Source organism: Emericellopsis cladophorae (genome assembly GCF_022114955.1).
Source record: "Emericellopsis cladophorae strain MUM 19.33 chromosome Unknown NODE_1_length_1489480_cov_119_871856, whole genome shotgun sequence".
Classification (NCBI taxonomy): domain Eukaryota; kingdom Fungi; phylum Ascomycota; class Sordariomycetes; order Hypocreales; family Bionectriaceae; genus Emericellopsis; species Emericellopsis cladophorae.
In genome coordinates this window covers 1,213,599-1,227,198 of record NW_026250926.1, presented here as the reverse complement: position 1 = coordinate 1,227,198, position 13,600 = coordinate 1,213,599, and the positions used below count along the sequence as shown (strand labels likewise).

At 54.2% G+C, this 13,600-nt stretch overlaps 7 protein-coding genes across 7 annotated transcripts; 4 read left to right on the top strand and 3 right to left on the bottom strand.

The window, feature by feature from the left end:
* Positions 1–111: 111 nt before the first annotated feature.
* J7T54_006278 (putative glutamine amidotransferase-like protein-like protein) lies at positions 112–1,486 on the bottom strand (the record flags this gene model as incomplete). Its single annotated transcript, XM_051505758.1, has 2 exons — positions 112–363; positions 608–1,486. The coding sequence occupies 2 exons, from the start codon at positions 1,484–1,486 to the stop codon at positions 112–114; spliced, it is 1,131 nt and encodes a 376-aa protein (XP_051366795.1).
* A 297-nt stretch (positions 1,487–1,783) lies between these two features.
* Positions 1,784–2,864, top strand: J7T54_006277 (uncharacterized protein; the record flags this gene model as incomplete). The annotated part of the gene is made up of 2 exons (XM_051505747.1): positions 1,784–2,071; positions 2,334–2,864. The coding sequence occupies 2 exons, from the start codon at positions 1,784–1,786 to the stop codon at positions 2,862–2,864; spliced, it is 819 nt and encodes a 272-aa protein (XP_051366794.1).
* Positions 2,865–4,146: 1,282 nt separating this feature from the next.
* Positions 4,147–5,371, top strand: J7T54_006276 (uncharacterized protein; the record flags this gene model as incomplete). Its single annotated transcript, XM_051505736.1, has 4 exons — positions 4,147–4,497; positions 4,542–4,761; positions 4,891–5,286; positions 5,358–5,371. 4 exons carry the CDS (start codon positions 4,147–4,149, stop codon positions 5,369–5,371), a joined length of 981 nt encoding a protein of 326 aa, XP_051366793.1.
* A 1,569-nt stretch (positions 5,372–6,940) lies between these two features.
* Positions 6,941–7,660, top strand: J7T54_006275 (uncharacterized protein; the record flags this gene model as incomplete). The annotated part of the gene is made up of 1 exon (XM_051505725.1): positions 6,941–7,660. The coding sequence occupies one exon, from the start codon at positions 6,941–6,943 to the stop codon at positions 7,658–7,660; it is 720 nt and encodes a 239-aa protein (XP_051366792.1).
* A 214-nt stretch (positions 7,661–7,874) lies between these two features.
* Positions 7,875–9,627, bottom strand: J7T54_006274 (uncharacterized protein; the record flags this gene model as incomplete). The annotated part of the gene is made up of 7 exons (XM_051505712.1): positions 7,875–7,890; positions 7,941–8,803; positions 8,852–9,020; positions 9,068–9,079; positions 9,133–9,229; positions 9,282–9,303; positions 9,592–9,627. The coding sequence occupies 7 exons, from the start codon at positions 9,625–9,627 to the stop codon at positions 7,875–7,877; spliced, it is 1,215 nt and encodes a 404-aa protein (XP_051366791.1).
* Positions 9,628–10,482: 855 nt separating this feature from the next.
* On the top strand, positions 10,483–11,778 carry J7T54_006273 (replication factor C; the record flags this gene model as incomplete). The annotated part of the gene is made up of 4 exons (XM_051505701.1): positions 10,483–10,598; positions 10,649–10,691; positions 10,776–11,561; positions 11,614–11,778. 4 exons carry the CDS (start codon positions 10,483–10,485, stop codon positions 11,776–11,778), a joined length of 1,110 nt encoding a protein of 369 aa, XP_051366790.1.
* Positions 11,779–11,883: 105 nt separating this feature from the next.
* Positions 11,884–13,407, bottom strand: J7T54_006272 (uncharacterized protein; the record flags this gene model as incomplete). Its single annotated transcript, XM_051505690.1, has 1 exon — positions 11,884–13,407. The coding sequence occupies one exon, from the start codon at positions 13,405–13,407 to the stop codon at positions 11,884–11,886; it is 1,524 nt and encodes a 507-aa protein (XP_051366789.1).
* Between the last annotated feature and the right edge of the window lie 193 nt (positions 13,408–13,600).

Sequence of the window (13,600 nt, the reverse complement as noted above, 5' to 3'; positions counted from 1 at the left end):
ATGTTGAAGCGATCAGGGAGCACCTCCTGCCCTTGGGGATTTCAGATCTCGACCGGCACGCCCTATTCGTACGGGCACGTCAGCAATAGCGCGACCAACGGCCACGCACAACTAGGGGCTGTCGTGGGAGGGTACTTTATTCGCCTCACTGTGCCGGAAGACCTGCTCATCACAGCGGATCAGCTTGCCGCGCGGGGTCTGGCAAAGCATGACCTCAGATTTGCGTCGGGGGGCATGATGACGGTGGAGGGCGACGAGGGGAGTAAGGAGAAGGCTGTAAAGGGGTATAGTCTCGGCCTTCGTCTGTGTTGGGCGTGGCACGCGGAGGCGGAGATCCAGGAGGCCATTGAGAGGCTGGCCTCGCTGGTGAAAGAGGTCAGGCCGTGGTGTGAGGAGACTGCTTCGGCTGGGCACTACCTTACATGCGAATGTACACTCTTTATAGATCGATGCCATGTGAACTCCAGAATAAATGAGTATTCTTCATTGTTTCTATATTAAAAGACAAATCTGCGCTCATGACTGCCCGGCGACTTCTCGAAAGCACACTCAATCCGCCACATTAAACAGGAGGCGTCACCAACCCTCCTAAACCCCCTTTCCCAACCTTGCCCTCCATCAAAAACCTCATCACCATGTCGGCAGCCGTCTCTGCATCATCTTCCTTGTCCATCCGCTCCAGCGAGCTCTGCAGGACAGCCGGGTCCCACTTGGCCCCAAACACCTTGAGCGTCTCCGTGTTGATGAATCGATCAAACTCAAAGTGGCCCTGGTACGTCAAGATGCGCCCGGGCTGGTACGCCCCCTGGAACGCGCAGTGCGAAGAACGACCCATGGGTATCCACGACGCGGGCAGCGCAGAGGGATCCGGCAGGTGGACGTGGTCCGCGTGGATGAACTGGAGTCTCAGCGAGGACTGGCTGAGCGGCATGGCGGGGATGCTGTCTTTCTCATCCGATGGCGTGGGGAGACGATCTGTCGCAGGGAGTGCGGGTTCCTGGGCTGCCTTTTCGCTGCTGCTGCCACCACCACAACCCAGCGCCTTGACAAAGTCCTTGGTAAGCTGGATGTCGTGGACGCCGAGCTCCCAACCCTGGGGATCCTTTTCCACCTTGACACCGTACTGGCCGAGTAGACTCTGGCACATGATCTGGTGACCGAAGCAGCTGCCAAACATCTTGACGTCGGGGTGCCTTTCGTAGACTTCTCGGATGTAGGCGTCTAGTCTGTGTGCCCATGATACATTGTCGTAGGAGCTCGATGCGGAACCTGTGATGAGGAGCAGGTCAAAGTCGTCGGGCGAAGATGGGTACTCCTCCCGCACGACGTCAAAGTCTTGTGAGGAGATGCTGACGGGGAGTTGTAGACGCTCCGCTGAGGCGCAGAGGAGCTTGTGGAAAACGGCGCCGTATGTGGGATAGATTTGTCTCACTGCCGGGACGGGTTGGTCCGCATTCAGCATCGCAATGCGGATGAGTGTTGCCATTTTGGCGGTCATCTGTGTCGAGAACGTGAACTTGGCCCAAGACTTCTGAAAGCTGGGCTGAGTGACTGCAGAGGTTGCTCGTGTGGTATCGTGTCGAGGTTGATAAGGGGGGCACTTGTTGAGCGAGCCTGAGCACGAGAGTCTGGGGCCTGGGCGCTAAGGTTGAGAGTGGTCTGGCGTAGTCTGGCTTCAGTTCACAATCCGCCACGCACTGAGTCTCGTAGCTTTCGTGAGTTAAATTGCTGTTAATTTCATGTTTAAGGTGAGATATCTACCTTATCCCCGTCTCCGCCTCCGATGACGGCGCAATCATGGACCCTCCGTGCCTTCCCCACGTGGCGGGAGCCCCTGCCCGAAATAGTGCGCCGGACGGACTCCGACCTCAACCTCAACCTCAACCTCAACCTCGACCTCGACCTCGACCTCGACCTCGCTTCATCTTCCTTGCGGGACCGTCCCAGACTTGCCTTAGAGGCAGACAGCTCGAGCTTCACACAACAAGCCATCCTCCCATATGGTCAAGCCAAGACGGCGAGTCGACGCGGAAATGGTCATTCCCGCCGGCCCTCATCGTCGGGCACAAGAGTCCGAAGCGTGTCGCACTCTTGTCCAAATTGACCGGACTCACGAGTGACGACTCACGATTCGCGTGCGTACCCGCATTCCCAATCTCGACGCTGCCAGCCTAGTCCCTGCCACTACGGAATCAGTACGGATACAAGCGCCACTGTTTGTCAAGCCCGGAGTCCCGGACACGGCCAGCGCCCGCTTTGACTGAACAGGCACCGGTGCGGAGAGCTGCCACTCTTTCAACGCACCCCAGGCCATCACGCGCAGCGCGCCGTAGTACGTGCTGCGCTGCCTGATCAACCAGGACATTCCCCTGAACGAGGGGTGCCTGCGGCCCTTGACCCTCACCATCCCCGAGGGTTCCATCCTCAACCCTTCGCCTACAGCCGCTGTCTGCGCCGGCAACCCCATCACCTCGCAGCGCGTGACGGACGTGGTCATCAAGGCCTTCGGGGCGTGCGCGGCCATCCAGGGTGACTGTACCGTCTTCTTATTTGCCACGGACCGCAACGTCGACGCCTTCGGAACACCGATCCCCAACACCGGATTCGGATTCGGGGAGACCATCTGTGGCGGCAGCGGCGCCGGGCCTAGGTGGCATGGCATCTCGGGCGTGCACATCCACATGACTAACACGCATATCACCGACGTGGAGGTCCTAGAGAAGCGGTACCCCGTGGTCCTGCGCGAGCTCAACATCCGTCCAGGCAGCGGCGGGGATGGTATCCCACGCATGTACGAGTTTGGCCGTGACATGACCAGCTCCATCGTGAGCGAGCGCAGGGCATACCGGCCGTACGGGATGTAGGGTGGTGAGGACGGGGCCTGCGGGGTGAACTACATTGTCAGGGGGGCGAGGGCGGTCGCTGGTGCTGTCTTGGAGGGCGCAAGGTCTTTCAGGTGCAAGAGGGGGACTGATTCCTCATTGACACGCCGGGCGGTGGTGCCTGGGGTACTGGTCCTGGAGCTGGAGCTGGCAGCACGACTTCGGATGGGACAAAGGGCGTGGAGAGGCGGTTTGTGGGCCAGTTCCAGCTCGCGCACTAGGCTAGCAACTAGAGGAGGGCGAAGAGCGCGTGAGAGAATCAATTGATACCTAATACTAGATCCAGTATGATGCCTAAACTCCTAGGCTATGGTCCTTCAGGAGAGATTGGAGATTGGGTGGTGGCGACTGGTGAAGGTTGAAAATTGAAACGGGAGGAATATTGGCTTGTGAATATAGCAGACGACTTTTCTACCTACCTTATAGCAAGCATAGACCTAAACATCACAATGAAGACTGCCTCCCGAACCAACATGCCCCTATCCTGCCCCTGGTCTTGGTTTCTGTATCTTTGGCTAGTCATTATCTGGAAGAATGCGGACTCTGTGAACCCGTGTTTATGGCTGACGTCTGAGATTTGGCTCACGCCGGCTTGCCCCTGGACCATGAAAATACCAAATCAAACATGGAGACCGATTTCAACAGCTGAGATCTACGTCGCCCTCGAAGACAGCAATCAAGTACCAGGTCTGGTCTTGGATGCGATCCAATCTTGCCTCGGAAGCGGAGGAATAATTACGTGGCAGATTTAGGGAGGTGGATGGGGAGGAACAGGAGAATCCTCACTGCATGCGTGCCCTCATCAGCGGTTTGAAATGCATGGCAAGATGTATACACAAGTTTAAAAAGGCCGAGTATATTTGATGAGCGTCTCTATATGTATCAAAAGCGCGACTACGTCGAAAGGACTTGGCACTGGTGGCAAAGATCCGTTACTAAACGGCCTAGGGAGACCGCACGAACCCTGATAGTGCTATGCATCACATCCAGGTTACTTACTGTATTACATGAACACGGTGCCACCTTTAATAAGGCGAAGCCTGCTCAGTGACAAAGAAAAGTCCCTCTATGCTTTTCAAATCACCTCGGTTGTCCCGCTGACTTCATGTTATACAGCAAAACGCTCCCGCCCTTCATAAGTACACGCAACGTTCAGCCAAGATGTCCAAGTAAGAGGTCTTTGAACTAGGTCCAGCGCGGAGGGAGGCGGAACCCTCTGAGGAGTTCTCCAAGTTATCCACGCTCGACTACTGCGTTGGGCAACATGGACACATGGTGCGTTCAGCCCATGCTATATGGCAAGAAGCCCGAGGGTCAGCCCGCAAGCAACCCCAAGGCGTCAGCCGCTACAGCCAGCTTCGTCGCTGGCGGGCTGATCTTCATCATGCACCACCACCATTACACCAACGATATCATGGGATGGGCCGGCGAGATGCACCAATTGGCGAACAATTGTGCCTCTATCTGGAAATCGTCCGAGGACATTCCAGAGCCTCCCTTTCCGCTTGGGCCCCGGCCTGCCTGGATCTATCCAGGATCACCGTCGCTGACCCTCCGGAGGAGTAGCGTGTCGACAGACCTGTGTCGCCCTTACGCCACCCTGACCACAAGACTGGTCAGTGGCTCCTGTTTCATCTGCCTAAGAGCAAGTCTGAATAGCTGAAGAAGCTGACAAGTTCTGAGGACGGGAACTGGATCTTTAGCTATGACGCATACATGGGCTACATCTGGCGTGTGCTATCAAAGCATCGAGCCCGCCTCTCCAAGCTGGATCTCAAGCAGAATTTGCTATGGGTTGAAGCGGTTGATATGCGCAGGCGCTTCCATGAGCCCCGAGTGCCAGCCCGTATTCAAGGCAACGTTGTCTGGGTAGTGCTTAGTACGCATAGTCCCGTGCCTCAGCAAACAGCTTAAGAGGTCATCTCAGAGGCACCACTATTGAAGCTAGCTTAGTAATGTCTCCCTCTTCACCTCTGCTTACATTTCTGCTGCTACTCCCTTTTTAAAGCTGTCAGCTATCACGGGTACCCCCGATATAGGTGCATCCGCCAGCTCACAAACGACGCCACGCAGGACGCAGTCAGTGCAAGACTCGCTGCTATTGCCCCTATCCGCGATAATACGACCCTCCTCCATCGAACTGACAGCTTGCCGCCCATGAGCAACATTACAACGGGTTGGCGAGATACGGCGCCCGGTGACGCCGACTTTGGCTTTGCTACACCCTGCGCCTTCCATTCCCCCTTTAACACCGCCACCGCCGGTTTCACCATTGTGTATCAGGCCCGGAAGAATGGCCCCGCTGGTGATGACAAGGGCAATAAGCTCAGCATCGGGTTCGAGAAGGAGCTCGCAAAGGATCCGATTGAGGACGCCGAGTGGAACAAGTTCTTTGAGTTCAGAGGTGCATGCCGAGGAAGGAAAGACGGCAGCGTAGAGCATGTTACTCCATCCTTTGAAAGTCTTGGCGTTCAGATATGCAGCATTAATCAATTGTTCTGGCTGAATTCAGTGACTGGCAGTCTCTGGCCGGATTTTTGCACCAAAGTGCCGTGATAACGGCGATGTATCTAGATCATAGGTTCTCTGGAACTTCCTGGAAGAATTTGGCTGTGCCCTTCTCGACCTTTCTGTAATCTCCTGGTACTTCTCACGATCTCCGGTGGTGTAGAGGTGTCCCTTTGGGAAGTGGCTGTAGTCGCATTTGTGGCTTACAATGTGATCCTCACGATCTTCCAACGTATCCTCAATAAAGCGAAAAATGTCAATTTTGGCTCCATTTTGATATTCTCCTGAGAGTAGCGTGGATCGAAGATTAATGTGGTTCATGTGCACACGTATCTTCTGTCGAAAGAGTGCGATTGCGTTCATCTTTGGTGCAGTGACAATCATGGACTGTTGCTGCCTCGGTGGTACCAGCCCGACCCGAATAAGCCCAACAGTAGCGTCGGTAGGGAAAGTCTGGACATCTCGAATTGCCAAGGTATCTTCAAAACTGAGGCGTGCGTGTGTGCAAAGGTGGTTGACACGGTGGCAGTTGTTAATCTAATAACCCACCGTAGAAATGGGAGGGCAACTACGGTGGCACCTACCTTACATAGAGAAGGAATTACTATTGACTCAACATAGACTCAGTTATTAAACACCCGCTTGCCATTTTCACAATCATCTCTCACCATTCTACTTCACCTTTACCGAATTCACTAACAACAACATTGAAGAGAGTAAAAATCTTTTCAAATTAACCGCGATTCTTGCTTGGGTCCAATTCGGTTTCAATTTTGCGACAACCGCGTCGGGTGCAGGTTTACTGTATAGTTGGGGAACATGCGAACTACAGTTGCGGGTCTTCAAGCATTCGGTACGTCCTCCAGCCGCGAGCATGCCCTACCGCCGTTGAAGTTTTCTGATATTGAGTCTGAATTGTGTTAGCCCAAGAGCAGTACGAGTGGGAAACTAAACCGGACCCCCTTTCTCTTTCCATCCCAGATTCAGGCGACTACCTACGTTGGACCCAGCGAGAAGATCGATAACCTCTGACGGTTTCGTCAAGGGGTGAACAATGTGGCGCTACTTCAAGTGTATATGTTGACGCTACTTCCAAGAGCTTTGGGACAAGGGGAGGAAGTGGGACCGGGTTGGTACTTATTGACCCCGGTGTCACCTATATGACTGATATAGAATGACGACAGAGGGGCTAGCAATGCAATCACCATTTGTCTTTCGCAGTACGGAAATGATAAAGTTGCGTCGTCGCAGAATGAAGTGACAGTGGCCATGGGAAACTGAAAGTAAGAATTGCGCTAGGAACTTTACAATCAACATGTAGGGTAGTGAGAGGTACGTACCTTTCCTTGGTCCCTGTGGCTCACATGCAGGTGGCTCAGCCGCGAAGGCACCCCCGGCTCCAGACACTCGCCCTACGTGATTGGCCGGAGGCAGAGCGTTTGGCGGGGTCGGATACTCCAGAGTCCAGCCCCAACTTCGCGTCATCCTGCTGCTGGAGCGCGTTCCCTCTTCAACCCTCTGTACTTGTAGACTCGCGGATACCGTCCCAAATGACCATGCCAGGGCTCACAATACAGACTGATGTCGCTCCTCGCTCCCACTCTCCGGAACCTCCACCTGCCTCTCCCTTGACACCATCCGAAGAAGCTTCAGCGCCACAGCTCGCCCCAACCCAAGCAGCTATTGCCACTGCTACTCCTCGTCAGCCTTCCGCGCCTCACCCCCAAGCCGAACCGCCTGCCGTCCTCTCTCACACGACGCATCCTGAGCAGGTTCCGTCCCAACCAGTCCCACCCCCGCAGCCCATCGATTTCGAGTCCAACACAGATGCCATCGCCATCAAGTCCGCCATCTCCATCCTCCAGATCCAGAAGAAGAGGGCAGAGGAGCACATCCGTCTCCTCGATCAGAGTGCGCAGACCGCGCGTGATGATCCACAGCGGACGGCCGAGTATCTAGCAAAGGGTGACACGAGTGACATGCCCTGGAAGGATGCCTTTCAGATGCAGAGCGTGGCGCACATGCCCAACGTCCGATGGAGCAAATATGCGGTCGTGGGCGAGTCGCTAGACAAGATACACCAGGAGCAGAGCAAGCGGCCGCCCGACACCAAGCCGGCAGTGTATGCGGACGGGGTGTACACCGAGCAGGCATCGGCGAACTCGAGTACGGCCGGGAGGGCAGAAGAACATCGTGGCCCGTTCGCGGCTTACTCGCCCTTTGTGGGCAAGGGAAAGCAGCCCATGGCGTCGCCCAAGACCAAGAAATGACTGTTACGATGTATAATGCGACACGATTATGGAATGTATAGACACGACGCGATGCTCAGGCAATGACAAAACTTAATACCATTGATTTCTCCTTTACATCGTGTCATCAAAAGGACCTCATGGCACTGCCAGTATCATTATCTCCCCCTGTAACTCCGAACACCGCAAAGAACCAGCCAATCTACATGTGTATGATTACGTATCCAACACCGCTCTATTCCGGAAAATCTCTGTGATCATTATTAGCCGTCTTTCAAGGCGAGAGCCTTCGCACACGTACTCCATGCTCTGCTGTACTGTTCTTCTCAGGCGGCGGTTGTACATCTTTTTCCCTGCTTCGCCACCTTCCCAGTAGAGCTGGACAGCTTCTGGGTTGACAAACTTGCGCGGATCATAGATTGGCTCGCCCCCCTCAAACACCGAGAAAATGGCGTCAATATGTGACCGCACATCTTCCAATCTATCCGAGTTCGGCGTGTAGCACACCGTGCCATCGGGGGCAATCAGGTGATGAAAGAGCTTCGTCTCACACTTGACCCGCGGCTGTTCGGTCGGGAAACGCGGGCTGAGGTTCAGCCTGATCCGGAGGAGCCCGCCGTCAAAGTTGGTGAAGGCCGGTCCGAAATACGTGATAAACCACACAAAGGGATTGCCGCCCTCCAGGTTGATGTGGTGGGCAAGCTTGCTCTTATGCATGTGCGCCACGACTTGCTCATACTGATGCCGCAGGTTGACCGATACTGTTGTCTCGTTGCGTGCAGACTGTACTCCCTCGTCCGCCCAACTAGCAGTCTCCTCGTCTAGTGCTTTCTTGATGTTCTGTAGTCGGTTCTCTAGCTGACCATAATTGAACTTGCCATCCATAGAATTCTGGCCCGTCGACTCGAACGGCATGGTCACAAATGCTTCGCCATCTTTGGTCTCGGACTGGCCTTCTCTCGTGGCGGCCAGGTAGGATTCGTAGTACCATAAAAAGCGTCTTTTGCAGAGATCTTTAAAAGGCTCAAACGGAGGCACAGCCTCTGCCGCGTCGGCAGGGTCTGGATACTCTGGTACAACTGGCTTTTTCGTGCCGTTTGGCTTCAGCAACAGGTAATCTTCGAGACGCTGTATGACAGTCACGCGGAGAGTCTCATGTCGGATCTAACGCATCAGTCAGTCGACTATGGCAACGCGATTATTTCACAATACCTTTTGTGTGTATTGTTTTTGAGCCCTCTTGTCGGATTCGGAGCTGGTGTTTTCAAACCCGGGCTCATTTTCGTATGGATTGCTGGACAGCAGACTCTGTATCGACAATAGAAGCGACTCGAGTCCTTGAGCGGGCGACCACTGCTCGTTGTTGTTACCGCGCCATGTACTGCAAGGGTCAGATGTCATTACTCGGAGTGGTATGGAGCGACTTACCCCAGGATTGACCTGCCGATTCATTAGAACTGCTGGGTTACGAGGGCGTCCATGGATGATCTTACAGGCATACTCTGCCGCTTGAGTAGATGTTCGGGTTGAATCGTGTCCGACCGGAGTTTGTTGTGGCGCACAGGACTTCAGGACTCTTGTCTGGATATTCTGCCCGTACTCGGTCAGACTTGCTAGGTAGAACTAGATCGAGTACACGTACCGCTGCCGATCTTGATGGTGAACTGGGGATGTTAGCTAGCCGTCACTGCGCAGTGACCACGCAATTTCACCTCGAAGAACCCAAATTCGTACGGCGTCCTATGTGGGCCAAAGATTAAGGCTCGTATGTTGCGGACGTCGATGTCGCGACAAGCAACCGCAATAGCTGTAACTAGTCAACACCGGACACATGACGACGACGACGATGCTCGTTTGGAACTCACAAAGTTCAGGGGATCGCTGCAGTTCGGAGAGTTCCTAATGGCTCAGCTATAAAATTCCCATCAATCTGCCTCCAGCTTCGTGCGCACCTTTGTTATCCGTATAACGGATTGATCGGCTGGCATCGCGGTACTTGCGGCGCTCTGGGCAGCAGGTCAGATCTGGTCACGGATATGTCAGGCGCTTGTGGTCGTCACAGAGGATGACCTTGCTCGTTCCTCAAATGTGGAACTAGGAATGTCTTTGGATGAATGAGTGAATGACGGTGTCTCACGAGCAAAGGTAGGACCGGACAAGCTAGTGCACCTGCCTGGCAGACTCAAGTGTCGTGTGAATGTCAGCGACTGGTGAGTTCAACTGACATGGCAAGTCAAAGCCCAAGCGGCGCCAACCGGGGCGGGGCTCAAGTTGCTCAACGGAGAGCGTCAGCAGCCTAGGTGGCAATCAACCGTTGTTTTGCTTTAAATTGTCAAACACATGGAAACAGCTCATGGATGGCACGCCATGTCACACCCAAATCTGACCTTCTGCTTGACGTGCCCGGGCGCTGTGCCTGTTGCTCATTTCATGTAGGGTATTCATGCAGTGGCTACTGCCACGTTTGCTTGACGGATTCAAAAGGGTCAACCGACATACAAATTAACATATTGGTGCTATCTACAGTGATTTTTTTCACTCAACAGCATGTACTGACTTGCTCAAAGTGCTATGAGCAATACTTAACACTGTGAATTTTGCCAGCATGTTCGACGTTTGCAGATGATTGACTGACTACAGGGTAGTTAAGCTGACCGTACAGGCGGTGCCCCGCCAGTGCCGCCACAAGGTTTGCCTGGCACGGCGCGGCGCAGCTCCAACTTAATCGGCACGCCCCGCAATTCCAGACGCGCTGTCGAGGCGTTGACGCGTTAATGAAATTCAACCTTCGTCATTTCGTACACGGCGTACTCAATCGGACATCACCCACATCAAACGTCAAAATGTCCAACTTCTTCGATATTAAGGCCAGGAAAGCGGCAGCCGCCGCCAGTGGTTCGTCAAGCTTGAAGCCGGAGAAGAAGGTGGACACGCAGAACCAGCCTTGGGTAGAGAAATAGTCGGTACTTCCATGATCATACCTCTGGTACAGTGCTGACCGCTCCACAGCCGCCCCAAGAGTCTTGATGATGTTGCCGCACAAGATCACACAGTCACCGTTCTCCAAAGGACGCTCCAGTCCTCGAATGTGCGGGTCGACCTCTGTGCATAGGGTGCATTAGTTAACATGTTCCAGCTTCCACACATGCTGTTCTACGGCCCGCCGGGTACAGGCAAGACTTCGACCATACTAGCCCTTGCGAAGCAATTGTACGGCCCTGAAATGGTGAAATCACGCGTGCTGGAACTCAACGCCTCGGACGAGCGTGGCATCTCCATTGTCCGCAAGAAAGTCAAGGACTTTGCCCGTATGCAGCTCACCAACCCGCCCGCTGGCTACCAGAGCAAGTACCCGTGCCCACCGTTCAAAATCATTATTCTGGACGAAGCCGATTCGATGACACAAGATGCCCAGAGCGCGCTGCGAAGGACTATGGAGACCTACAGCAAGATCACGCGCTTTTGCCTAATCTGCAACTACGTAACGCGCATCATCGACCCTCTTGCGAGTCGATGCAGCAAGTTCCGATTCAAGAGCCTGGACCAGGGGAACGCGAAGAAGAGGTTGGAGCTGATCGCCCAAGCGGAGGGTGTGACTGTCGAAGATGGTACCATTGACGCACTGATCAGGTGCAGCGAGGGTGACTTGCGAAAAGCCATTACATATCTACAGAGTGCAGCTCGATTGGTTGGTGCACTTGCGAAGAAGGACGGAGATGGCGATGAGGCGATGAATGTGGACACCAAGGCCGTCACGGTCAAGATCATAGAGGACATTGCTGGCGTCATCCCCGACGCGACTATTGACACTTTGGTGGACGCGCTACGGCCTACGAGTACTGCGCAAGCTTATGAGACTATTGCGAAGGTTGTCGAGGATATGGTAGCGGATGGCTGGAGCGCTGGCCAGGTCGTGAACCAGGTGAGTCAAGGACCGCTTCTTTCAGTGCCATGACACAGGCTGACCTCCATAGCTGTACGCTGCAATTCTTGGCGACGAGTCGATACCGGACGCTCAAAAGAACAAGATCGTCCTTGTCTTCTCGGAGATCGACAAGCGCTTGGTCGATGGTGCGGACGAGCATCTTTCCATGCTGGACCTATCGGTGAGGATATCATCAATTGTTTCGGTGAAATAAGAGGGCAAGTTTATTGGACGTGGAGTTGCGGACAATAGAGGCGTTGAGCGAAGGCAGAACCTTCTTTACTGCAAGGCTTGAGTGAATTGCAATGACAGAGTTATCTCATATACAATCTTCCTGGCCGATGAGGCCGAGGTTTCCATGCAGAACAGACCAAACATCACCTGTACCATTCTCCGGCTTGACCTGTCTCTTGTCGGCCCCTGACACATTGCCCTCGGCAAGACCGTCCTTAGCCTCCACCTCTTCTTTGACCTTAGCCAAACCCAAGAGTCTTTCCAGCTCAGATATAGCCTTGATCGAGCCTTCCAAGCCTAGCTGGCCTGCTTCCATCGTTTCTGCCACGGCCTCCAAGTTCACAATCTTGGCCGAATCAGATGCAAACATCCACGGCTTAATCCTCTTCGTGATATCCGGCGCGTCGGTCCTCTTGTTCATAATGTCATCGATAAATCCCGAGCGCCTCCGTTGGGAATCCTTCATGGGATACGCTGGCAGGAGTTGGCTTTCCTCAGCGAGATGACCCAGGCTCTGGCAAGCGTCTTTCGTCTGCTTGCTCAGCATGGCTTTGAGATGTGATTTGTGCGCAATGGAAGACCGCTGGGCTCTCGACAACGCGAGCAAGCGCTCAATGTAGGGTATCAATAAGTGATTGACAAGCTGAGTGGGTGGTTTGGTAGTCGGTTGCGTCTCTTTTGGTTTCAGCTCTGGCTTGGTAGAGATCTGCGGTTGGTATTGGGCGAGCTCAAGTAGCCGCGTTCTCTGTGCGAGATACTTTTCGTATTTCTGTTTGATGTCGGAAAGCCCGTGATTGATCGTCGCTTGATCCGCCTCCCGACGGCCACTGCTTCCGTCCTCGCCATGTCTGGATTCGTTGGCAGACGCCGTGCTCAGTTCTGTTTCAATCCAAGTAATCAGCTCGTTGCGTGTAGCACTCAGCGCCACCAGCCTGGCGCCGTTACTGATGACATCGGGTCTGTCGCGTGACCGCTCCTTGGCTTCTTGGAGTAGCCTCTCCTCCTGCCGCAACTGCAATTTCGATCTCAACACAATCTTCTCAAGCCGCTGTGCTTGAACCTCGAGATCTGTGCCGGCCCCGTCGCCTGTTGAGGCGATGTCGTTGAGGAAGTCCTGAGGAACACTGGGTAGTCGAGGACATCCCCGGAAGATTTCATCCGTGTCCAAGAAAGCTGGCGAAGCCGCCGGCTGGTCGACAAGCTGGTCAAGGTACTTGCGTACAATGGAGAGTTTTCGTTTCTTCTCCTCCAATTTCAACGTCGCCACACGCTCTTCCAGTGGGTTGATGTGATCCAAGGGAGGTGGAGGCACCCGCTCAGGTGTCGCAGGTCTCTGCTGGACCATGTCGTCCATGTCAATCTTGGCAGCAACGTTGGCCTTGAGAGCCTCGAAATACTCGCGATGTAAGCCTTTGGCGCTTGGCGACGGCGCAATGATATCGCGAGACGTTCCTGCTAGGACCAACGGCTGGTTTGCAGGGGCATCCTGAGAACATGCGGCGAGATGGAGCGCGATGATCCGGCGGATGTAGTTGACCTGCTCCCGAGGCTTGATGTACGGCTCGAGATCGGCCTTGATTTTCTCAATCGAATTATCAGGCGCAGACATACTTCATGCGGTGTCGTTGCATAATAATGTGAATGGTACTGCTGGTTGACCGGACATTCTGCGCTACGCGTTGAGGATCGGTGATGAAGCAACAGCAGGGGTCAAGCCCATATCTAATCAAAGCTTACCAGGTAGAGTCGACATTCGGAATCATCACACCAGCAGGAAACAGGGAATTGAGGACCAGCTCGTA